Below are 25,785 nucleotides of genomic sequence, written 5' to 3'. Positions count from 1 at the left end.
TGGGGACAAAGGAATCACTGAGATGAAAGGGTTTACCACACCATTACAGATGCTAGCTAGAAAAAGAAAGGACCAGATCTCGAAACAAGTTCCCAAAACTACAAGCAGCGGTTCTAGTTAGCATTTGAAAAAACTGTCTACCAGACCAGAGACAGGAGTATTTTTAAAATAAACTTTGAGGAAAGAAAGCAATGCAACCTACATTGGATATTGATAAGAGAGATGGGATAAGGCCTTTGAGATTCATCTAAGGGATAGGAGGATAGTCTATAAGAAATACTTGTTGCTTCTGAATTGGTTGAGGTTTATAGTTTGGGGTAATTGCTTCTTGGCCTTTTGGCTAAGATCAAGTATAGTTTGGGTTATGACAGCCAGGATGGAATTCGAGTGAAGACTTCAACATAAATAGCAACTGTTTTTGTTTTTGTTTTTGTTTTTTTTGTGGTATTAAGGATCAAACTCAGGACCTTGCATTTGCGAGGCAGGCATGGTACCACTGAGTTAAATCCCCAGCCCTACAGCAACTGCATTTTAAAAAATCAACACAAATTAATTTTATATATCAATAGGGTTCAGTGTTATATTTCCATACATGCACACGGCCCTACACTTATCACCCTACACTTACCACATCCAATTACCCTTCTTCCACCACTGTCTTCCCTTCTCAGACCCTAACAATCACTATTATACTTTCATATATATATCTAGATAGATAGATAGATAGATAGATAGATAGATAGATAGATAGATAGATAGAGATAGATAGAGATATATCTTTTTTTTTTTAAGTTTCCACATCTGAGCAAGAACATTCAGTTCTTGTTTCTCTGTGTCTGGCTTATTTGTCCAGTTTCATCCATTTTGTTGCAAATGACAGACTTCATTCTTCTTTATGGTTAAAAAATGCATATATATGATTTCTTTAATTTATTCCTCTGTTGATGGGCACCTAGGTTGATTCCATATCATAAGTATTGGGAATAAGGCTGCAATAAACATGGGTATACAGGTCAGGCATCCAGTCGCTCCCCACCCCCCACCCCCCACCCCCCGCCACCCAGCCTACTTTGAACCCAGAACCTTTGCACTGAAGTAAATCCCTACCCTATCCCCTTTCTGAGACAAGGCCTTGCTAAGTGGATAAGTTCCCTGGGCTGGGCTTGAACTTGCGGTTCTCTGACCTCATCCTCCCAGAGCACTGGGATTACTGACTTGCACCACCACGCCTGGTCCAGATATTTCCTTTCCAAGCTAACTTCATTCCTTTGTCTATATAACCAGGAGTAGGATAGCAGGATCATATGGTATTCTATTTTTAGTTTCTCCCCCCTCCCCCATGGGAACTCAGGACATTGCACTTGCCAGGCAGGCGTGGCACAACTGAGCTAAATCCCTGGCCTTATTTTTAGTTTCTTGAGGATACTCTATATACTATAGTATTTTTCATAGTGGTTGCATTAAATTTACATTTCCATTAATGGTATATAAGAATTCCTTTTTCTCCATATCCCAGCCAGTTATTTTTTCATATTTACAGTAATAGCCAATCTAACTTGGGAAAAGTATTTTATTTCAGTTTTTCAGTGTTTTTGGATTTTTAGAGAGTTTTTGTTTGATTTTTTGTTGTTCTTTTTTGTTGTTGTTGTTCTTGTTACTATCTTGTTTTGTTTTTTGAGACCAAATGTCTCTTTCTTGCCCAGGCTGATCTCAAACACCCGGGGCTAACAATGATCCTCCTACCTCAGACTCCCAAGCAGCTGGGACTACAGGCAAGTGCCACCACACCCATTTCTCATTGTTTTGACTTGTTTTTCCCTTGTGGCTAATGATATTGACAATTTTTTCAATGTTTATTAGCCATTCGTATTTCTTCTTTTGAGAAGTATCTATTCAGATCATTTGCCCATTTTAATAGAATTACTTAGGTTTTGTTAAGTTGTTTTTCTTTTTAGTTCTTTATATAGTCTAGATCAATGGTGGCAAACTTATTCCACATGTGCTGCAGCAGGCTGTTTGTATCACTGAATGCTCTAAAAAGTTTCCTAAATAGAAGGTCTAGATAATTAAACCTAATAATATAAGATGAATAGCTAGCTGCCAAAGACTTTCTACCATTCTACCACTAAAATACCTCTCCAGCTCTCTTTGTTTTTTTTATTTTTAGACAGGGTCTCATAAATTACCCAGGTTGGCCTTGACTTTTTTTTTTTTTTTTCTGGCAACAGGTTTATTCTCTTGAGCTCCTATCTTTTCTACATATGATCGTGATACAGGGTTACCTGATTTCAAGTTTGTATTTGCCAAACTCAAAAAACCAGCCACTTCAAAACAGCAGAGCATTGCATTACTCCAATTAAGCTGCAGGTTTCATTACATGCACCAAACAGATCTACAGGGCTAGTTTTAGCACTTCTCTTTTAAATAATTTTACACCTATTACATACACCACACAGCATGTTTTAAACACTGATATATAACTCCCCAATAAGATAAAGCAAAGACAAAAAAGCTTATTAAAACAAAGATACACCATCACTTATAGTCTTCAAACATTATTGCACTTTAACTTTCATTTGACAAAGCATTCATGAAATAATCAGCACACTACTTAACAAATAACACTTTTAAGCAGATGGGACTGTCCTAAATTGTTTATTAGGTTATGAACTTTACAAACATTACTTCTATTAGTGGTAACAGTGGAGCTGGAGAGTAGTGCGCCTTCTCCAAGCTGCACGGCGAGAACCACCAATAGTGTGGTAGAACTTGTGGCCCTTTCCAAGGCCATGACTCTTGCGGCCTGCAGATGTCAGCCCACACATCTCCCTGTGCTTATGGACTGGTGTGATCCACTGGGTGTCAGGATTTCTTCTATTGGCTTTGTGGAATGGATCAATGAGGATAACCTCAAAGAATTTGTATGTGGAATCTTCACCAACCCAGTAAGAATTCAGAACTCTCAGAGCCCCACAGTGGCGTCCAGCTTGCTCCTCAGCAACAGACTGAAGGCTTCGTGTAAACTTCAGCTGGTTAACACCATGATGGACAGGCTTGCCATAAGTCGCACCTTTAGGAACTGGGCGTTTCCGGCCACCACCACGCACTCGAATCCTGTATATGACATAACTTTGTTTGGCCTTGTATCCCAGTCTCCGCGCTTTATCCGGCCGGGTGGGGTGGGGAGCCCTGTGCAGCGCAGAGAGCTGGCGGTACTGCCAGCAGTGGACCCTCAGGAGAAAGCGCATCACATCCGACTGCTTCTTCCTCCACAGCTCCTGGATGTACTTGTATGCACCCATCTTGGCTTACCTGATGGATGCCACCAGATGGAAAGGCCCTTGACTTTTTGATGCTCCCACCTCAGCCTCCTACATGGCTGGAATTAAAGATGTAAGCCACACCCACCTAAATGCAGAAGCATTTTAGTGTAATACAATCCCACTTGTCAATTTTTGTTTTTGTTTCTGTCCCTAAAGGTTCCTATCTAAAATATTATTGCCAATACCAATATCTTGAAGTGTTTCTCCTCTGGTTTCTGTCTTAGTTACTTTTCTTGTGCTGAGACAAAATACCCAACACCCAAAGTTAAAGAAGGAAAGGTTTATTGTAGTTCACAGTTTGTAGAGGTTTCAGTTCATAGTTGGCTAGCTCCAAAGCAGGGGAAACAGTTCATGGCAGGCAGAAGGCAGCAAGCAGCAAGCTATAAATGACAACATTAGCCCTCTTTCTGTCCCTTATATTTTATCCAGGCTACCTGCCCTAAGGGTGGGACATCCTTAATCCTACCCCAAACTATGCCAAACCAATCAGTGGACTAATTTAGTAATCACACACCCTTGATTCCAGCATCACACACTCCAGATCCAGCCGCCTCTGAAAAGCCCCACCTATGACCACATGAAGCTTTCAGGGGGGCATCTATGTACAAGCCTTAGTAGTTTCATGTTTTACATTAAGATCTTTTTTTTTTACATTAAGATCTTTGATCTATTTTGAATTAATTTTTGTACAGGATAGGAGGTAGGGGGTCAAGTTTCAAACTTCTACATGTGGTTATCCAGTTTTACCAGTACTGTTCATTGAAGAGGCCATCTTTTCCAATGTATCTTTTTGGCACCTTTGGTGACAATCAGTTGGCTGTAGATGTGTGAGTTTATTTCTGGCTTCTCATTCTGTTCCATTGGTCTGTTACTATGGCTCTTCAGTGTGTCTTGAAATCAAGTATTATAATGCCTCCAGCTTTGCTCTTTTTGCTCAAGATTTCTTTGGCAGGCTGGAGATGTAACTCAGTGCTAGTGTTTGCCTAGCATTTGAAAGACCTTGAGTTCAACTCACAATACAGCCTAAAAAAAATTATTTGGCATGGCCAGGGATTTAGCTCAGTGGTTCCAGTGCCTGCCTTGCAAGCACAAGATCCTGAGTTTGATCCCCAGTACCAAAAAAAAATTATTTGGCTATTTGGGGTCTTTTGTGCTTCCATATGAATGTTAAGATTGCTTTTCTTGTTTTATAAAGAATGTCATTAATATTTTGATGAAATTTCATTGAATCTGTCTATTGCCTTGGGTAGTATGGACACTTTAATAATACAGTATTTGTTCTTCCAATCCATAAACAAGTGAGGTCTTTCCATCTCTTTGCTGTCTTAACTTAGCTCTGTACATAGACATATTGACTTTTTTTTTTTTTTTAGGAGGGTCTTGGCCTTGAACTCAGTGATCCTCCCACCTCCTGAGTGCTGGGATTACAGGTATGTGCCACCATGCCTGGCAGGCTGATCATTTTTAAATGTTTTGTCCAAAACTGTAGTACAGAGTTAATTTGGCCTATTGCCCATTGGAGCCAGTATGTTGTAATGTTGTGTTTTCTTTCTCTTTCTCCTTTCTTTTTCTCTCACTCTTTTGGACACATCTTTTAGAAATCATCCCCCAGTGGGAATTACCAGACTTCAACATACCCCAGAAAATTAATAAAACCTACCACTTTCTTTGTTCTGTGAACAGCAGCTTGGTCACTCTTTTGACCCATTGCTGACTCAGCTGAAAAGCTCAATTTGGCTGAAACTCCACCCCCCATAAAGCTTTACAAGTGTGCGTGTGTGCATGCATGCATGTGTGTGTGTGTGTGTGTGTGTGTGTGTGTGTGTGTGTTTGGCCCAATCTCTTTTCTACCATCTCTGGGTCAAAACATCCCATCATCTGATAACAATTTTCATCGTGGAGGTCTTCATTTCGTTACTTAAGTTTATTTCTAGGCTGTGTGTGTTGTGAGTGGAACTGCCTTCATGGTTTCTTTCTTAGCAAATTTGTTACTGGTATATAGAAAAGCTATTGATTTTTGTATGTTGATTTTGTACACTGCTACTTTACTGAATTCATTTCTCAGTTCTATCAGGTTTTTTTGGTGGTTTTTAGGAATTTTAGGTATAGAATCATATCATCTACAAACAGAGATATATATATTTTTTTGGTACTGGGGATCAAACTCAGGTCCTTGCGCTTGCACAGCAGGCGGCAAAACCACTGAGCTAAATCCCCGGCCCCAAACAGAGATAATTTTACTTTCCTACTTGTATGTCTTTTATTTCCTTCTCTTGTCTAATTGCTCTGGCTAGAACATCTATCATGATATTGAATAAGAGCAGAAAGAGTAGACTACTTTGTCCTGTTCCTGATAGTAGAAGAAATGCTTTCAGCTTTTTCTCATTTACTAGGATGCTGACTGCAGCAACTGTTAACTGATTATTTCCCTTATCTCTTCTCCCCTCAAATCTCAGGTCTTTCACATTAAATGTATAACATCTTTAAGGCCCTAGGGAAATGCAAAAGTGCAAGATGGCAGTACTTCTGTTCAGGCTGTGAAGGGAAGCAGATCTAGGAGGCAGTGGGTTCTGTGTCAACAGAATTCCAGCACAGGAGCATCTCCTGATACCTCAATGTAAATAAGTTTGTAGCCAAGGTCATTTGCTGGCCTGTGTAAATAACTTATATAACCATAGTCGTTTTGCTGGCATATAGCCACCTTTATCATGCTCCTATGCAGTATATCCTCAGGTGGCTATGCTAAATACATGGCTTCATAACCACTGGAAATAAAGGTGTTCCATTTGCCAACTGTTCTTTGCCTCTTCTTTCAACTGCCTGCCGCCCTGCCCCCCTTCCCCCACCGTGGAATCTCTATCAGCATCATTGAGTGATACATCTCAGAAATTTTTCCTTTTTTTTTTTTGGTACCAGGAATCAAACTCAGGACCTTGTGCTTGTGAGGCAGGCGCAGTGCCTCTGAGCTAAATCCCCAGCCTCAGAATTTTTTCTTTTGCCATCATCATTTTTGTTTGGGGTTTGGTTTGCGGCAAGGTCTGGCTATATTGCCCAGAATAGTTTCAAATTTCTGGGTTCAAGTGATCCTCCCATTTCAGTCTCCTGAGTCCGAGTCTAGGATTACAGACATGTGGCCCCCACCCCCAGGCGTTATTACACACCACCTTTAACAAATGTCATCAAAAAGAAACCTTGACTTTCTAAAAAAAATTAGGCCAGGTGTAGTAGTGCACACCTGTAATCCTAGCACTCTGGGAGGTTGAGGCAGGAGAATTACAAGTTCAAGCTCAGCCTGGGTAACTTAGCTATTTAATGAGACTCTATCTCAAAATAAAAAGGATTGAAGGTTTATTTCAGTGTGAAGGCCCTGAGTTCTTCAATCCCCAATCCTAGAGAAAACATTAAGGCTGGAGAACAGCTTAATGGTATAGCACTTGCCTAGCATGTGTGAAACTGATTTTTATTCTCATTACTTTAAGATGTGTGTATGCATGTACACGCATGTACATATGTATAGGCTGGGTGTGGTGGCACACACCTGTAATCCCAGCACTTGGATGGCTGAGCCAGGAGGATCACTGCAAGTTCAGTGTTCAAGTTCAGTTAGCTCAGTGGTTTCGCCGCCTGCTGCACAAGCACAAGGACCCAAGTTTGATTCCTGGTACCAAAAAAAGAAAAAAAAAAAAAATAGAAAGGTCGGAGGATATAGCTCAGTGGTAGAGTACTTTCCAAGTATGCATGAACCTCTGTGTTCAATGATTAAAGACAAGGTTGGAATAAGTTATTTAACTATATGCTTATTTTTTCGAATCCTATTATGACTTTAGAAATCCCACAATTATTATTATTATTTTTTTTTTGGTACCGGGGATCGAACTCTGGACCTTGCGCTTGCGAGGCAGGCGCCAGAACCACTGAGCTAAATCCACGGCCCCAACAATTATTTGATTCAATCTTTCTAAGGTGTTTCAAGTATTAATTTGTTAAATATTAGCATTTAAAACATACCATAGAGCCAGGGGTTTAGCTCAGTGGTGCCGCTGCCTGCATCTCAAGTGCAAGGTACTGAGTTCGATGCCCGGTACAAAACAAAACAAAAAACCATAATTTTGCCACACACTTTTGGACTTATTTTAATTCATAGTATCTCTAGAGCTCCCCAAAATGGCAGAATTCCTTATTTCTGCGAGTAAGTGTACCGGTAATTTATTCTGTACCTGACTCTTTGCTAACACTGCCTGGTATTCACAAACCTATGTAGCAAGCACTACAATTATCACCATTTCAAGGATTAAGAAGCTGGTTTTACAGAAGTTCGCACATCACTTATTCTAAGTGATAGAGCCATCTCAAATTCAAGAAACCTTATCAGCCTGCCTGAGTTCTATGTCATTCAGAAGCTGCAGGCTTTAAGGACCAAAATTTGGCTGGCAGCTAAAGACTGACTTAAATAACAAAGGACTAGGAACAGAAAGCCTCTTCCCCTCCCCCTCTCCCACCTCCTTGCCTAAACCAAGGTCGCCCTTCCCTACTGAGAGAACCACGCCGTGCACCCGCCACGTTGCGCATGCTCAGCCGCAGAGGACGGCGGGAGAGGGGCGGGGCCGAAGGAGCCGTTTTGCGTGGAAGAACCTGTGAGAAGCTTCGTTTGCTGAGCGTCCTGTGGGGAGAAAGTAGTAAGATTCCTACTGCGGCTCGGGTTTCGGTCTTTACTCAGGCGCGTAACTAGAAAGGAACAGAGTTTATTTTGTCGGAGGGGAGATGACAAGCTTGTTGGGGCCTAGGTTCTAGAGACGCAGCACTAAATCCGGATTCTGGAACTTGGGAGTCGGGAACTCCAGGCCAAGCCCCGACCTGGTTTGCCAGTTGACCCTTTAACATCGTCTGCGGAGAATCGGGGTCCTTGTCTCGCTTCCGGCGCGTCTTCTGGTTCCTGCGTGATAATTTGAGCGGCCTTCCTTTCTGAAACATTCATCAGATTATACCTGTGACTCATTAAACAGTGATTTTTCTAATTTAAAAAAAATCATAGAATAGCGTTTGCAAATAGAATTGCCCATGGGATTACAGCCAAAAGAGACAAAGTCATTATAAAACTTGTACTCTTGAATTCGGATTTGAGATTTGAACTAGATGAAGATGCGGTAGTGATTGTGTGCAGGATTGAGAATATCTTGGTTTGCATACACGAGTGTTTGCAAACGTAATTTAATCAGCCTTCTTAGGATGCAGTGTCAGTACGCTTTTCTTTTCTTTCTTGTTTTTGAGATAGGATCTCACTTTGTAGTTCAGGCTGGCCCTGAAGTCACTATGTAGCCCAGGCTAGCCTCGAACTCGCAGCGATCCTCCTGCTTCTGCCTCCTGAGTGCTGAGATTACAGGCGTGCACCACCACGCCCGGCGTCAGTACACTTTTCAATTAAAATCAACCTAAAGCTTGAAAATACTGGAAATGAGGGGATGGAGATGGGAATGTAGTTAAGCAGTAGGAATGCTTGCATAACATTCATGAGGCCCTGAGTATGGTCCCTAGCTGTGCCAAAAAAACAACAAAAACATACTGGACAGTTTTTGCTTTAAGAATTGAATTTTGAATTACCAGTGATATTTGACGAGAACTTGTATTTCTCATCACAAATATATAGGTCCCCAATATTTATAACAAGAACTTAATTTTACAACACTTAACCATTTAACTCTTAGATTGAGGCAGGAGCATTAAAGGAGTAATGTATTTGGTAAAGTAGTGAATTTAAGTCTAAGGTTTATATGAGTGAACATACACAGGCTCGAATCCAGAAAGAACTGGTGCAAACTTGTCACCATCCTGATGAATGCCAGAGCCACAAAGAATTGAACTGTATTCACTCAGTAGGAAAGGCTGCTACTTCCTTAACGTCTGTGTTAATCTAACAAAAGTTATTGTTTTGGAAGTATCCAAATACTTCCTACTTGATATGTAACACAGATAAATGTATCATGATTTTATTAGCTTTTTAAAAGTAAATTTATATTTCGAAATGAAATATAAAGTATAGGACTGGAGAAGTAGCTCAGTGGTAAAGTGCTTGCCTAGTATGTGTGAGGTCCTGGCTTCCATCCCCAGCACCACACACACACACACAAAACCACAAAATAGTAGTAGTAGTAAGTATAATGCAAACAAGAGGAGTATATCTGTTTTTGAGTTTTATTTTTTGTTGTGTGCATACCACGCTTTCTTCCTTTCACCTTCCTTCCCCTTCCCCTTCTTCCTCCTTTCCCCTCTGCTTTTCCCGCTGGGGACTGAACCCAGGTCTTTGCCTTGCTAAGTGCTTGCTCTACATTGAAATACTTCCCCAGGGCCATACCATGCTACTGTATCTTAGTTACAGTAGCTTTGTAAGTCATTCAACTTTTTTTCCTTTCCTTTTTGAGATTGTTTTGGGTACTCTAGGTTCTGTATATGTACATTCGAGTTATCTTGCAAGTTCCACAAAAATCCCTACAGGAATTTTGGTCCACAGCTTAATTTAGGGAAAATTGACCAAAAGTTGAATCTTTGAATAGTATTGTGTATCTTTCCATTTGTTTTAATCTTCCCTAATTTCTCTTAACAGTGTTTTGATTTCAGTGTACAAGTCTTGGCCTTTTCATTAGATTTATTTCTATATTTTGTGTTTACTTTTTCTGTGTGTACTTCTGAGGATTAAAGCCAGGACTTTATGTGTGCTAGCAAGATGTCTACCACTGAGCTACATCCCCAGACCCTATATTTGATATTTATGATGTCAGAGAAAATAGTTTTTAAAATGTTTTTATTTTAGTGCAAACAAATACAATCAGTTTTTCAATATTGACCTTGCTTAATGTAATTATTTACAGATCCGTATGAGTTTTTTCACTATGTACAATCATCTATAAAGAATGACAAGTGTTTTCAAAATTTTCCCTTTTTTTCTTGAGTTATTGACTTAAAAAACCTCTAGTATAGTGTTGAAGAGACATGATGAGAGGAGAAATTCTAAAATATCAAACTTGTATTGCTAAATTCTTTATTAGCCCCCCCCCCTTACTTGTGGAAGATACTTTCCAAGACTCCAAGTGGATTCCTGAAACCTAGAATAGTACCAAACCCTGTATGTGTCATTTAAAAAGAAGCACTTTGCAGCTTCTCTTTGGCATATCTGAATTGCCAGCATTGCTGCTCTTCTGCGTTAAGTAAAATAAATGTTATTGAACGCAAGCATTGCAACAGCTAACCCCTAAGACTTACAGAGTAGGGCCGGGGATTTAGCTCAGTGGTTCCGCTGCCTGCCTTGAAAGTGCAAGGTCCTGAGTTCAATCCCTGGTACCAAAAAAAAAAAAAGAGTTACAGAGTGGATAATGGAACAGGAAGGCAGATGCTTTCATCATGGTACTCAGAACAGCATTCAGTTTGAAACTTAAGAATTGTTTATTAGGCCTGGGGATTTAGCTCAGTGGTTTCGCCGTCTGTGCAAGCGCAAGGACCCAAGTTCGATCCCCGGTACCAAAAAAAAAAAAAAAAAAAGAATTGTTTATTAAAACTAAGGAATTGTGTATTTCTGGAATTATTTAATATTTTCAGACCATAGTTGACTGCAGATAACTGAAACCAAGAAAAGTGAAACTTAGGGTAAGGGAAGAGTACTATATTCTAACAGTTCCTTTTTTTAAAGTTGGTTAGGGAAGATTCCTTAGAGTTTCTATATATATGCTTATGTTATCTAAAAATAAAAATAATTTACTTTTTTCCAGCCTTTCTGCCAAATTCTCACCTACTATTTCACTTCAGCCTAAAGAATTTCCTTTAAACAAAGCTTTTGTACATGCTGGGGGGAGATAAAATAAAATTTATTTTTTAAAAAAATTTCCTTTAGCATTTCTGCAGTATAGGCTTGCTGGTAAAAAAATTTTTTTGAAAATGTCTTGTTTCACTCATAATTTTTTTTTTTTTCTCCAGACAGGGCTTGGTATGTAGTTCAGTCTGACCTCTAACTCCTGGTGATGCTTCTGCCTCATCCTCAGGAGTGCTGAGATTACAGGTGTGTGCCACCACACCTGGCCTCACTCATAATTTTTTTTTTTTTTTTGTACTGGAGATCAAACTCGGGTCCTTGAGCGCTTGCGCAGCAAGCGGCGAAACCACTGAGCTAAATCCCCGGCCCCTGTCACTCATAATTTTGAAGCTCTTGTTTAATTTTTTGTTTTTGTTTTTAGCTCTACTGAGTGAACCCAGGGCTCTTGCACATTCCCTGCCCTACCCCCCTACCCCTGCACTTCTTTTCTTTTCCTTTCCTTCCTTTTCTTTTGAGGCAGGATCTTGCTAAATTGCCCAAGCTGGGCCCAAATTTTAGATTCTCCTGCCTCAGCCTCAAAGTGCTGGAATTACAAATCCGTGCTGTGACACTCCACTGAAAGCATATTTTTGTTTGATATAGAATTTAGGTAGAAATTTCCATAGTATTTTATTACTATAAAATATAGGGGTTCTATAGATTAAATCCAGGGCTGCATGCTAGGCATGTTTTTACACCTCCAGCTTCCCAGTACAGTACTTGAAAGATGTATCTCTAGCTTCTAGCCTTCATTGTTTCTGACAAAATATCTTTCATTTTCGTTTTGTATGTTAATTTTTTTCCCTTTCTCTTGATGCTTTTTAAGATTCTCTTTTCGAGGCCGGTGCCGGAACCACTGAGCTAAATCCCCGGGCCTAAGATTCTCTTTTCATCTTTTGTTTTAACCAGTGTGACTGTGATGTATAATACTTGTGTTTTTCTTTATATTTATCATGTTTGGGATTCATAGAGCTTCTTGAATTCAAGTGGTTTGATGTTTTTCTTCAGTTTGGGTATATTGTCCAGTCATATTTCTTCAAATAATTGCTTTTTGTCTATTTTTCTCTTACTCTGAAACTGTTTACATGTGCTATATGTTCCATTATTTGTATTTTTTATCCTTTTGTCTCATGTACCAGTCCATTTCTTATTAACTTGACTTGTAAATTCATTTATTACATTATTTTTTCTTTTTTTTTTTGGTACCGGGGATTGAACTCGGGTCCTTCTGCTTGTGAGGCAGGCTGCAGAACCACTGAGCTAAATCCCCAGCCCTCATCTATTAAATTTTTAATTTCCTTATTCTGTTTTCTTTAATTCTGGAATGTCCATTTGATTTCCTTTTTTTTGTGGGTTCGGCTTTCTACTGAACTTCTTCATCTCCTCTATTTTTTCTTTTCTTTTCTTTTTTTTTGGTACTGGGGATTAAATTACGGACCTTGCACTTTCGAGGCAGGTGTCTGTCGGAACCACTGAGCTAAATCCCTAGCCCCTCCTCTATTTTCTTAAATCAGAGTCCTTATTTAATCATATCAATAATCTTAAGACTTCTGGGGGATTGTTTCCATTGTCTCTACTTCCTTTTTCTTTTTGTTTATTGTATTGTGCTTTGAAACCAAGGCCTTCACACTGAGCTACACCCCCAACTTTAAAATTTTTTTTTTTAATTTTGAAATAGAGGTTTACTAAATTTCCTGGGCTGGCCTTGCACTTGCAGTCCTCATGCCTCAGTCTCCCAGAGTGCTGGGATTACAGGTGTGCACCATCATACTGGCTTTGTTTTTGTTTTCACTTGGGATTTTTAAAAAAATTATTATTATTGGCTCACACATTTTTATTGTATTTTATATTCTGCTCGTGATGGATGAAAATTCTTAGGTCTAGATGTACTTCCTTCAAAGAGAACTATATTTCATTTAGGCAGGCACACAGCAGATTACACTGATCTCTGATACTGTTGAGGATTGGTTTTTTGTTTGTTTGCAGTGATAAGGATAAAACCTAGCCCTTGTACAAACTAGACAGGTGCTCTACCACTGAGCTGCACTGCAGCCTGAGGGTTGGTTTTAGACCTTGATAAGGATAGTCTATTTTGGGTTGCCAGTCCTTCAAAGAAGTAGTTTTTGTTCCCAGGGTAGGGCCTCCTAGGATCTCTATTGAAAGGCAGGCAGTTCTTGAGGGTGTGGAGACTGAATCCAAGACTTTCTGACTGAGCTACATCCCCATCCCATTTTGAGATAAGGTCTTGCTAAGTTGCCCAGGTGGGATTCCAACTTGGATCTTCCTTCCTAGGCCTCCCAGAATGCTGGAATTATAGGTGTGTACCACCTGCCCAGGAAAATGCCTGCTTTTAATTAAACAAGGCCCCTTTCCTTTTGCTGGTCTTAAATTTCAGCATTGAATATCTACTAAAGTATTATCTGTTCTCAGCTTGTTAGCCTCCCAACTGCTGTTTTCTGTCAGGTTTTTTGGAGTCCAACGGCAGATGCCGCATTTTAGGAGTCAGCCAGTGACTTAGAGGATTTGTTTGTAAATCTGGGGCTTCTTTTTTTCAGTAGAGGGTCTCACTATGTTGCCCACAATTCACAACAGAAACACTGTCTCCTACTGTTTTCTGCTTCGGCTTTTTTCCCCTATTCTGCCTTGAAAAGTGCCCTAAATTCTTGCCAGTCTGATAAAATATGTAGCTGAACTGGTTTTCAAACAAGCAGTATTTCAACACAAGATGATTTTTGCAGGGTGGAAAACAGTATGAACACAAATATAGTAGGGAAAAATTGAAAGATTAAGGTGAAATGGCTTGAAAAACCAGATTTATATAAGTAATATTGTACTAATTTCTCAGGAGGAAAGTAGATGAATTCCCTCTATAAAGATTTGTATATGTAACTCTTGATAACTTGCAGTTTCTTTGCCGTCACGTTTCACTTTTGAAACATAATATAAGTTTTGTTATCTGTTCCATGATGTGTTCCTGTTTGGTTTAACACATTCCCACCACCGTGAAGTACCACCTGGAAACTAGACATACGAACATGTTAAGAAAACATTGTGAACATGTTAAGAAAAAAATCATTTTGCAGTGCTGGAGAATGAACCCAGGGCTTTTTGCATGCTAATGATATGTAGGGATTTTTTGTTTGTTTGTTTTGGGTTGTTTGGTTGGTTGGTTTTTGCTACAGAGTCTTGCTATATATCCCAGGCTGGCCTTGAACTCAAAAGACATCCTTCTGCCTCAGCCTTCCAAGTGCTGGGATTACAAACCTGTGCCACCATGCCCAGCCCATGCTAATCATATTCTTTACTACTGGGTCGTATCCCCAACCTCTTAATCAAAGTGTTTTAAATTACTACCAAGTAGTATTGACCAGCAGGGAAAGCAGCCACAATTATCCTTTGACTGTTACACTCTGACATACTACACTTTAGCCCCAGTTTGGAAAGACAAGTAGGACTGTACTAAAAGCTAGTCTTGGGGGCCGGGGATTTAGCTCAGTGGTTCTGCCACCTGCCTTGCAAGTGCAAGGACCGGAGTTCGATCCCCGGTACCAAAATAAAAAATCATGAAATTCATTTGTGTGTGTGTACGTGTGTGGTGCTGCTAGCGTTTGAATCCAGAACCAACCACTCTACCACTGAGTTAATAATCCCAGGTCCTGGAATTCTTTGTCTAAATTTACAACCACCTTTTATATTATAATTTTGAATTTTAGCAATCTGTGTACCAAAACAGAATTCATTGATTTGGTGGATGAGAAGTAGGCATGATGTATCATGGGGAAAAGTCCAGACTTAATTAGAAGGTAGACTCAACCCAATTTTGTGATTAGATTTGAGGAGAAAAGTTAATTTAGAACTACTAGATTTCTGGCTGGGGAAATTCAGTATATAATAGTGCCATTTGACAACAAAAGGAATGTGCAGGCCGGGTATGGTAGTGCATGTCTATAATGCCAGCACTTAGGAGGCTCAGGCTGGAGGAACTACGTGAGTTCAACTCCAGCCTGAACAACAGAGCAAGATACTATCTCAAAAAGGAAGGGTGGAATCTACCTCAGTGGTTCCACTGCCTGCCTCAAAAGCGCAAGGTCCCAAGTTCCATCCCCAGTACCAAAGGGGGGGGGGCATGTTTAAGCACGTTTATAAATATGAGAATATAGTTTTAAATCTCCTGAGTTTGAAGGACCCATGGAATATCCAAGAAGAGGTATTCAATAGATAACTAGGTAAATGGGCTGGAGCTTGGGAATGTAGAGGAAAATCAGCTTATAAGTGATAATTGAATCTCACATTGTACCTACCCATGTAGCAAGTGAGAAGAGTACTGGGGAATTGTGCTTTGGAAGAACACAATTTTGGGGAGGGGGTACCAGGGATTGAACTCAGGACCTTGCGCTTGTGAGGCAGGTGGCGGAACCACTGAGCTAAATCCCTGGTCCAGAACACAAATATTTTAGAAGCAGATGAAGTAAGTATTTGCAAAAAGACTGGCAAAAGAAAAGAAATGGAAGGTTCTGGAGTCAGAACTACAGAGTAGTAAGAGAGGACACAAACATAAGAAATTGAATCCCCTTCCCTTGGTCCTGGTTCCTTGAATGTATTTTTTGTTTTGTTTTGTTGTTTATTTTTATTTTTGTTGTTGATGTTGCTTTTGACACAGGATCTGCTGTGCAATTCAGACTGCCCTTGAACTGATTACAGGTGTGGGTCACCATATCTAGCACCTTGAATGTATTTAAATGCTATGTAAGAAGAATCAATAAGGAGAGAAGCAGAGAGGAGATAACTGGCAGACAGAGGTGGTATAGTGAGCAGAATGATTGAATTAATCTCAGAAGACTTTGCATTTTAAACCAACATGGTGATGCACACCTGTAATCCCAGCCCTCTGGGAGACTGAGGAAGATCTCAGGCAGGAAGATCTCAGGTCCCACCCCAGCCTGGGCAGTTTAGCAATTTAGTGAGACCCTGACTCAAAATAAAAAATAAATGAACAGGGCCAGGGATTTAGCTCAGTGGTTCCACCACCTGCCTGGCAAGCTAAGGACCTGAGTTCGATCCCTAGTACCAAAAAAAATTAAATTAAATTAAAAAATAAATGAACAGGCTGGAGATGTAGTTTAGTGCAAAAGGAGTGGGTTCAATGTTCAGTCCCTAGTTCCATCAAAATAAAAAAGCTTTACATTTTCTAAGACTACTGATAAATTAAAAATCAGGCTAGAAGGTATGACTCATTTAAGAGCACTTACCTAATTTGCAAGCGCCCCTGGCCCTGGGTTTAATCCCCAACACCACAAAACAAAACAAAAACCCTTCTAGGTATCCTAGCCTCAGGAAAAAGAAATGGAAAGTAGTTCTAGGAGAAAGCACAGAGCTACCAAGAATGTAAAGTAGACCTGTGTTAAAGAATAATGAGTAAAAGGAAGAAAGTCAGTTGTGATTTGAAGGAACCTTGATGCTGAGTTATCTAAACATCCTTTTGTGGTTCCTTTATAGACTCTTCACCAGTATTTTATTTTAGGAATCTGGAAACTGTTCCCCAGGAAGAAACCCATTGGTTTGGAGCTGGAGGATTCCTTTGCATCAGATACTGAAATGAAAGAACCACTGTTAGATGGTGAATGTGACAAGGCAATGTCACCACAACTGGGGCAATTAAATGAAATTAAGACAGAACCGGACAATGCTCAAGTAAATATTTTACCTTATATTCTTTTTTCTAAAGCAGTGTTTAATTATAAAAATGCTAATTTATCAGTTGAAAACTTAAATTCTCCAAAGTAGTTGATCAAATAATGTAAGGCATATGGTATGAAGTGCCAAGAAAGTGATTTGAAAGAAAAATAGACTCTTTAGAGATGGGCTTTTAGGTAGGTAAAATTGCTTAGGTTGTAATTGACTTTGTTATGGTTAACACATTTTTGTTTGTTTGTTTTTTTAATGTAGTTTTTGTTTGCTTTTTTTTTGGTTTTTTGGTACCAGTAGAACTCGTGACCTTGCGCTTGTGAGGCAGGCGGTGGCACCACTGAGCTAAATCCCCAGCCCTTTTTAATGTAATTTTTAATGTTATTTTTAACATGTTTTGTTGTTGTCATTGTTGTTGTTGTTGTTTTCAGTACCAGGGGTTGAACTCAAGACCTTGCACTTGTTAGGCAGGCACAGCACCACTGAGCTACATCCCTAGCCTCCTTACATTTTTGTTTTTTTAACTCGAAATAATACAGATAACTAACTGTATGTGTTATGCTACTGCCTCCATTGAGTAATACAATTAATGCACTGTTTAAGCTTTTTGTTTTGGGGAGGGGACAGAGTCATGTTAAGTCACTAAATTGTCCAGTCTGGGCTTGAACTTGCTGTCCTTCTGCCTCAGCCTCTGAGAGTGCTGGGATTACAGGCATGGGTTATCATTTTAAACTCATAAAAGATTTTCTTTATAATTTTTTAACCCAAATTAGTTGTTTTTTTGGTTTTTGGTTTTTTGGTATCTGGGATTGAACTCAGGACCTTGCACATTTCTTTTTCCTGGTGCTAGAGATTTAACACAGAGCCTTTAATATACTAAACATATGCTCTACTAGATTAAATTTTTTAAAACCCTTTTTAGACATACTGACATAGTCATGACATGGCCAGAGACCACCATAGAGGCAAAGAATAAATTCCTAGGCCTTTAAACCTGTAAATCATCTGATGCGTTGATTTGTGTTTTCTCCTAAGAAAGTCAGGGATTTTAAGCTGTTTTTGCTAAAAATGAGACTCTTCATTTGGGCCTACAAATGCCCACTTAGTAACTAAAAGTAAACCAAAGCTTGACCTTCATTTTGTGAAATTCTGGGTCCTTCTCAGCTCTGCATCCAGACATATTAGTCTCTTAGAGGGTGTCTTGTATATTAGACCTAAAATCTACCTAGTCTGTCTCATCACTCTTCAAAACTGAAAACATCTACATCTGGTAGTCTCCAAGGTCCTGAGCCTATGGTGACCTTGGATTCCAGCAGAGCTTCCTGTGACTGGAATTGCCCTCAGATCCTAATCCATGGATTCCTCCCATGGGAACCAAATTCCCCCTCAAGGATGACAAGGATTCTACCTGAGCTTTGAAACCAGGACTGAGATAATAATCAGCCAGACCTCCGCTAATCCTTAAAAGTTTACTTCCTGCTTTTGTGGTGGGCCAGTCTGAACTCCTGTATCAGAATGTGCTCCCTACTCGTGCTGGAATCTTTTCCTGTCTTCTCTCTTACTTTTCAATTAAAGCTTTTTCTGGAGCCAGGTGTGGTGGCACATGCCTGTAATCCCAGCACTCAGGAGGCTAAGGCAGGAGGATGGCTACTAGTTCAGGGCCAGCCTGAACTACAAAGGGAGACCCTGCTTCAAAAAAAAGAAAGAAAGAGCTTTTTCTGTAAATTCATGCTTTAGTTTTCATTTGCATATCACGAAAGCAAAGACCAACACTAGCTGGTGAAAAGTACCACCTACAAAAGAACCTATGAAAGATAAACGGACTCAAGCTGTGACTATTATGAAACATCAGATTTCCTTAGAATATTTTTAAATAAAATAGCTGAAATCTCTGATGAAACAAAGGAAATCAGAGAATTCAGTTCTATTTCTAATATTTCACTGAGAAGTACCCTCAGGTAGGTGCAGTGGTGCACACCCATGGTCCACTATTAGGGAAACAGAAGCAGGAGGCTCATTTGAGCCCAGGAATTTGGGGCCAGCCTGTGCAACATAGTGAAGTAACATAAAGTAGATCAATATTAAGTGAGGGTATTATTGCTCTTGAGTTGATCATACTAGGGAATGTTATCTATGTAGGAATTACCTATTGCTTCTCCACCTCATGGACATTCAAATCTTATAGATCAAGTTTAGACATTGTTTTAGTCACTTTCCTTGTAACCTGAGACACAGTACCTGACACCCACAAGTAAATGGAGGAAAGGTTATTTTGGCTTACATGTTTAGTACATGGTTGACTGGTTCCAAGGCAGGAAGGCATGGTGGAAGGAACTAGCAGAGGAAAAGTGGTCACCTCATTGCAGTCAGGAAGCTGAGCACAAAGGGAGGAGCTAGAGAGATATACCCTTCAAGGCCACACCCTCAATAACCCACTTCTTCTGCCCCAGCCTTACTCCTAACAGCACATTTAGCTATAAACTCATCCATGGACTAATCCACCAATGACTATAGCTCCCCCATGATGTAATCACCTCCCAAAAGCCCCGCCTATGAACCAATGATGCTTTGGGGGAACATCTAGATATAAACCATAACACATGTGGGCCATGGAATTGCTGATGTTCAGGAAAAAAGCCTCCTTTATAAGAATCATTCAGTCCAATCAAACAATTCTGGGTTTAAGGTCTTTATGAAGACAATTGGCTGTTAACAATTAAGTAGGGACAGTAGGTGTCATGGAGTGTACCTACTCTCCGTTGGTGGTGGGATTTGTTAAATATTACTCAAGTCCACTGAGCTTCAAACAGACCAAGATAAAAATCACAATGAAGTCCCTAAAGTTTCGGGTCACCAAACTGAACCTAAACTGTTTATCTGACCTTCCAAAAAATCTGTATTAGAGAGAAAACAGCAGAATTTCCCAAACAGGCAGGTTTCAATTGCCTGATAATAAAATTCCCTCTACCTAATCCTTACACAAAACAAGGTAACCTGAAGTAACTTCACATTAATCAGTTATTTTTTGTATTGTTTTATCTCCACTTGCTAAGGAAAGAAATTTTTTTTTTTTTGGTACTGAGGATCGAACTCGGGTCCTTGCGCTTGCGCAGCAAAAAGAAAGTAATTTTGAAAGGATTGGTCCACTTGATTTTTGTTATTCTTTCATCAGCCCTTTTTTACGCTTAAAACCAGCCTCCTCTGCTTGACTCATTGGAACACTTACTGTGTTTTATGGAATTAACTATTGCCTGATTCTAGAATTTAAAATAAAGCCAATTAAGATTGTTAAATTGTTATTTTGTCCTTGGACACTACTGAAAAACTGTTGATTCTGAATGCTGTGGAAAATTATTACCAGCCAAAGGGCACCAAAAGGAGAATGCGTACCTGTGGTTCAAGTCAGTTATACAGTTCATTGAACAGACTTGAGAATAATTTGTCATTTTCTGTTGATTGACTCTCTTAATACATGGTATTCATTATTTTCAATTATTTTTTAGGATTATTGTCAAGCCCAACAACCCAGAAATCAGGAGAATGAACTGAAAATAAACACATTTTCAGACAGTGGTAATAGACTTATTTAATTATATTTAATATATGATATGCCAATTTACTTTTTTTTTTTTTTTTTATGCTTTTGACTAATGCCTTGTAGGGAGTTGGATTTCAAGTCCAGAAGTTACCTCTAAATATGAAAGAATGCATATTTAATTTGTTGGAAATACTAATTTTTTTCTTCCTGTTTCATTTTTATAGCTTCACAGTTGAATACAGGCATTCAGCTTTCTCTGGCGTCATCTGGCACGAATAAAATGCTTCCTTCAGTTTCAACTACAGCTATTCAGGTTTCCTGTGCTGGTTGTAAAAAAATCCTCCAGAAAGGACAAACTGCTTATCAGAGGAAAGGGTCTACTCAGCTTTTCTGCTCCACACCATGCATCACTGAGTACATTTCATCTGCCAATGTACCAGCTCCTACCAAGACAACTTGCTCCAACTGCTCAAAGTATATAATTTTAAATTATGCCTTTTGCTTTCCTACACAGATCTTTATCTGAATCTTAGTTGTAATTTTCGGTTTTCATTTTTTTTTCTGAAGATGTGTCACCTTGGTTTCATGAAAAGAAACTGCTTCTGCTTTCAGATCCTCTAACAGATTGTTCAAATGTAGATTTTTTTTGTTTTTTTGGTACTGGGGATCGAACTCTGGACCCTGCACTTGCGAGGCAGGCAGCAGAACCACTGAGCTAAATCCCCAGCCCTTTTTGTTTTGGGGGGTTTTTTTGGTTTTTTTGTGTGTGTTCAAATGTAGTTTTTTGTTAATTGAGAGGTTTTCAGAAATTAACATGGAAGTTCTGTTTCTTTTCCATTTTAAATGAGTGACTCTCAAAGCTTACTTTCTTACTCTTTATTTGAAGTTTTCTGTCAGTAGGATTATTGGTATGTTCATTCTGTCATTTAGCCGTATAGGGAGCAACATACCAAAAACTTAATCATGTAACTGTTATTATGGATCTTCCAAATATAGAATGATGCTGTTTCTCTTACAATTGTAAAGAAAGTTACATAGGGCTGGGGATTTAGCTCAGTGGTTTCACTGTCCGCTGCGCAAGCGCAAGGACCCAAGTTTGATCCCCAGTACCAAAAAAACAAAACCAAAAAAGAAAGTTACATAATTCTTATAAAAAGTTGAATGGCCATAGATAAACATACTTACATGTGTGTAGTCTTCCAAAGATTTCTGTGAGGATGTGATTGAATCAGTGGCCTTTTCCTTTTGAGAGTCCATAGGTAACATAATTCTGGGTTGTTAGCATTCATTAAATGCTAGTGCAAATTTTAACCATTCTTGTTTCAGAACAACAAAATTCACAGACTACCAGATTTGCTTCTAAATATAAAAAATTCCTTTCAAGTAATATCTTAGAATTAGATTCCTATAATATGAATGTTGCTTCCTCCATCTACAGTAAATTTTTGCTATTCAAAGTGTGGTCTCTAAGCAGCTATGTCAACATCACCCAAGAGCTTGTTAGAAATGCAGATTCTCAGGACTCACCCAGACTTAATGAATCAGAACTGTATGTATCCCCATGTGTTTGAGAAACATTGAGAACTTCTTTGTTTCTTAGCATTTCCATTTGTTTTATAAAATACGAACATGAAGATTAAATAATGTAGATAAGTGATCAGAACAGTACTGGCATGTAATAAGAACTCAGTAAATGTTAACTGTCACTATTATTGTTATACCCTTGACTAACTCAAAAACCCTTTTCATGGACTGCTTTAGCTCCTCATTTGACTGCTGCTTCAAGTATTATCTGTTGCTTTAAGTCTTATTCCTCGAAACTGTGTTTATTTTTCTCTTTTGCTTTTTCAGCCCTTCAATACTATACTTTGTCTTTTTTCTTTATTGCTCTGGGCTATGTGGCACTGTCTTCAGCCTACTTTCTCTCTCTGCAGAATCATAAAAGTGGAAGGGACCTTAGAGATCATCCAGTCCAAACCTTTTCTTTTCGTTTTGAGGAAACCCTAGGAGGCCCTGGGAAGTTAAGGTATCATCTTGCTATGTTTGGCGTGTACTCACAACATTTCTTTAGCACCAACATAACCACATGTCAGACAGATTGAGAAAGGTAGAAGCAGGAAAGAGTGTGTAAGTCATTTTCTAAGGCATAGAAATCCAGTATGAGCAAAAATAGATGAGTTTTACTTCCTCTGGAATAAAATTCTTATTAAAAACTATATAGGTTGGTGGAAATATGGTTGTAACGTTTATATTGGGAGAGACCATCATTGTTCATGGTGACCTGTGCTTTTATCAACTCTTTAAAGCCAGGTGTGGTGCTTGCCTGTAGTCCCAGCAGTTGGGAGCCTGAGGCAGGAGGATTACAGCAAGTTCAAGGCCAGTGTGGGCTACATAGTGAGTTCAAGGCCATTCTGAACTGCATAGTGAGACCTTGTCTCCCCCCAAAAAAGAAAAATCCTTTAAAATTGTATATTCATTACCTTCTTATAATTCTCAAAATTTTAGCTAAGTTATAGTCATTTTTGAGGTTTCTTTCTGTGAGAATTATTCTTTTGTTTTATTTTGTTTTTCTGGTACCAGGAATCAAACTCCACCAGGCACATTGCCACTGAGCTAAATCCCCAGCCCCTAAGAAATCTTTTTTTTTTTTTCTTTTTCTGGTACCAGAGATCGAACTCAGGACCTTGCACTTGTGAGGCAGGCGCAGCACCACTGAGCTAAATCCCCATCCCAAGGTTTCTTTCATAACAATGGTTTTTTGACCTCTTTGGGGGTTAGTTTTTATTCTATTTCATGAACCATATAAAAGCTTTGAATATGACATTTGAAATTTTATTTAAAAAGCTGTGACTTGTTTCAGGCAACTATATATTTAAGAGTATCATTTATTTTATCTTAGTATGTTTTTATTTTGCATATCCTTGAAGATTAAATGAAATATCATTTCTACACTTTAGTGTCCTTGTTGGTTCCAAATCCTCAAAACCCTGCAACCAGGCACCAGAGTCCAATATACACCTATGCACTAATGTTTTACCTGTGCTCAAAGTTTCATTAAGCCAACTTTAGGTCCTCCTATCAAAATTCATTTCTTAATTTTTTGCTTATAAGTCTTTAATAGATTAGAAACCAGCATTGTAGTATGCTGATAGCAGTAAAAACTAGTAAACATGTTCAGATTGCCATGCCTTTTCTGGTGTAGCTTCTTCTGCCTCTTTTTCTATCTGGCTAATTTCTTTCTGTCTTAAGGATATGCCTCAAGTATCTTCACCTCTTGTCTGCTCTTGCACTGTCCCTCATTCTGCTTTTATCACTGCCTCCCCAAACTAAATGTTCTGTGGTCTTGTTTTTATGCAGTGGTGTGTATTCTTATCTTGTCCTGTTTAGACAGTGAGCCTCTTGCAATGAAGGACCAGATTGTACTCAGCTTTACACACTAAAGGCCTAGCATTGCCTGAAACTGTATCCTATCAAATGAAGTGTAGGAAGAACACTGTGGCTAGAGCTAGCTGTGTTTTACACTGGTAAAATCACTGATGTGATAATGTTATAAAACTGTTACTTTAGGTTAGGAAAGTAGAAAGTCCTTAATATGTACACTAAAAAAATTTCATTTTTTTTGGTACCAGGGATCGAACTTGGGTCCTTGGGCTTGTGCAGCAGACAGCGAAACCACTGAGCTAAATCCCCAGCCCTACATTAAAAATTGTTGGGCCAGGGATTTAGCTCAGTGGCACCGCACCTGCCTCGCAAGCACAAGGTCCTGAGTTCAATCTCTGGTACAGAAAAAAAAAAAATTTTTTTTTAAATGTTAAGGTGTTGGGCCAGGGATTTAGCTCAGTGGTTTCGCCGCCTGCTGCGCAAGCACAAGTACCCAAGTTTGATCCCTGGTACCCCCCCCCCCGCAAAAAAATGTTAAAGTAGTATTGTTTTCAGGAGAAATTCACCTTAAAAATGGTTATCCTCAAAGATTAATATTATGAAGGTCCAAGAATTCAGATATCTTGGTATTTATTATAGTGGCACTTCTCCAACGTTTTGATTTCAGGGCCCCTTTACACTCTCTTTTTGCTTTTTTTTTTGTTGTAGTTGTTTGTGTGTTTGTTTAATGAGACGAAGTTTCACTGTTGCCCAGTCTGGCCTGGAACACCTGGACTCAAGCCATCCTCAGCTTCCCAAGTCATTGGGACCACAAGTCCATGCCAGTGCACTTGGCTTCTTTTACACTCTTAAAAATTGTTAAAGACTTCAGCCAGGTGTGGTGGTACACACTTATAATCCCAGATTCTGGGAGGCTGAGACAGGAGAATTGCAAGTTTGAGCCCAGCAAGGACAATTTAGCCCAGACCCTGTCTCAAAATAAAAAAATTAAGGGCCAGGAATGTTGCTCAATGCAAAAGCCTTGGGTTCAATCCCCGCTACCACCAAAAAAATTATTGAAGACCCAAAGGGCTGTAATTACATAGACTATATTCATCAAATTTACTATGTCAGGAATTTAAAATTTTAATGAAAAATTTGCCATATTTTTAAAAATTTGAAAAATGAATTGATTTATCAGTTTTGCAAACCACTTTAATGACTGGCTGGATTTTCATACTTGTTCTGCTAAGGAAATATGGCCTCACAAATATATAATTGGAAAAAGGATGAGTTTATTGGGAAAGGGAGAAATGTCTTATTTTCATCAGTCTGTCTTGTTCTTTGAATGTATATTTTACCCATGAATGAATGATTTTTATAACATGCTGTCATCATTTGGAAAATAATTGGTTCAGGGAGTTCTAGAGATCCTCCAAATGTTGACACATTTCATTATGCAATATTTTATGGATTATCGCCAAACTCATCAGAAAACTTCAAATGTTGGCAAGTGAGCAAGCTGGAGGTGGCAGATACAGGTTTTCAGAAAATTCTAATTTTTACTTAACCAGTTGAATTTTACTACTGGCAGTAATTACTGTCACTTGTTTTCCTTGAAGTGACAGTCTCACTTTTTAATTTTCAAGAAAATATCTGCAGATACCCACTTCTGAATATATATTCAAGTGAAAATACAATCCATGAAAAAAATAGCTAATTCAGGTTATAACTTTATATTCTCTTATATAGGCTTTTTCTTGAGACAGTCATCAACCTTTGGTGGGCTGGAGAATACTTAATGCCCATGTCCCAGTGTGTCACATAGACTATTAAAACAGTATACTCCAGGATCAGATTTAAATAAGTTAAAAATATTCACTTTTATTAAGGATATCCTAATTGAAACTGAGATGGTTTTACAGCAAATGTCCGGAAGTGAGTAATATGAGTATTGGTACATTTTGGTATCAGTGGTATCAAGGCCACTGCCTTGATATGTACTAAAGCTCAGGTAATTTTACCTATCATTGCTTTTTTGT

General features: G+C 39.0%; 1 protein-coding gene and 1 pseudogene across 7 annotated transcripts in view; one reads left to right on the top strand and one right to left on the bottom strand.

The window, feature by feature from the left end:
* Positions 1-2,675: 2,675 nt before the first annotated feature.
* LOC101708658 (large ribosomal subunit protein eL15 pseudogene) lies at positions 2,676-3,354 on the bottom strand (annotated as a pseudogene).
* Positions 3,355-7,902: 4,548 nt separating this feature from the next.
* The window catches only part of Zmym1 (zinc finger MYM-type containing 1), a 29,369-nt gene continuing 11,486 nt past the window's right edge, over positions 7,903-25,785 (top strand). For 2 of the 7 annotated variants that reach the window (XM_087215326.1, XM_021263300.2), the window contains exons 1-4: positions 7,907-7,999; positions 16,657-16,851; positions 20,349-20,418; positions 20,608-20,857. In XM_087215326.1, the coding sequence (XP_087071452.1) occupies positions 16,756-16,851; positions 20,349-20,418; positions 20,608-20,857 (416 nt within the window). In that variant the 5' untranslated portion in view covers positions 7,907-7,999; positions 16,657-16,755. Of the gene's footprint in view, positions 8,029-16,656; positions 16,852-20,348; positions 20,419-20,607; positions 20,858-22,317; positions 22,410-25,785 lie in introns of all 7 variants that reach the window. The other 5 variants (XM_087215328.1, XM_087215323.1, XM_087215325.1 and 2 more) reach the window with 5 other exon arrangements.

Source organism: Heterocephalus glaber, unplaced genomic scaffold (assembly GCF_053883595.1).
Source record: "Heterocephalus glaber isolate CG9 unplaced genomic scaffold, H.glaber_assembly_v1.0 deba00001452, whole genome shotgun sequence".
In the NCBI taxonomy this organism is placed as follows: Eukaryota; Metazoa; Chordata; class Mammalia; order Rodentia; family Bathyergidae; genus Heterocephalus; species Heterocephalus glaber.
The sequence above is the reverse complement of the archived record's forward strand: the minus strand, read 5'-3'. Positions and strand labels throughout refer to the sequence as shown.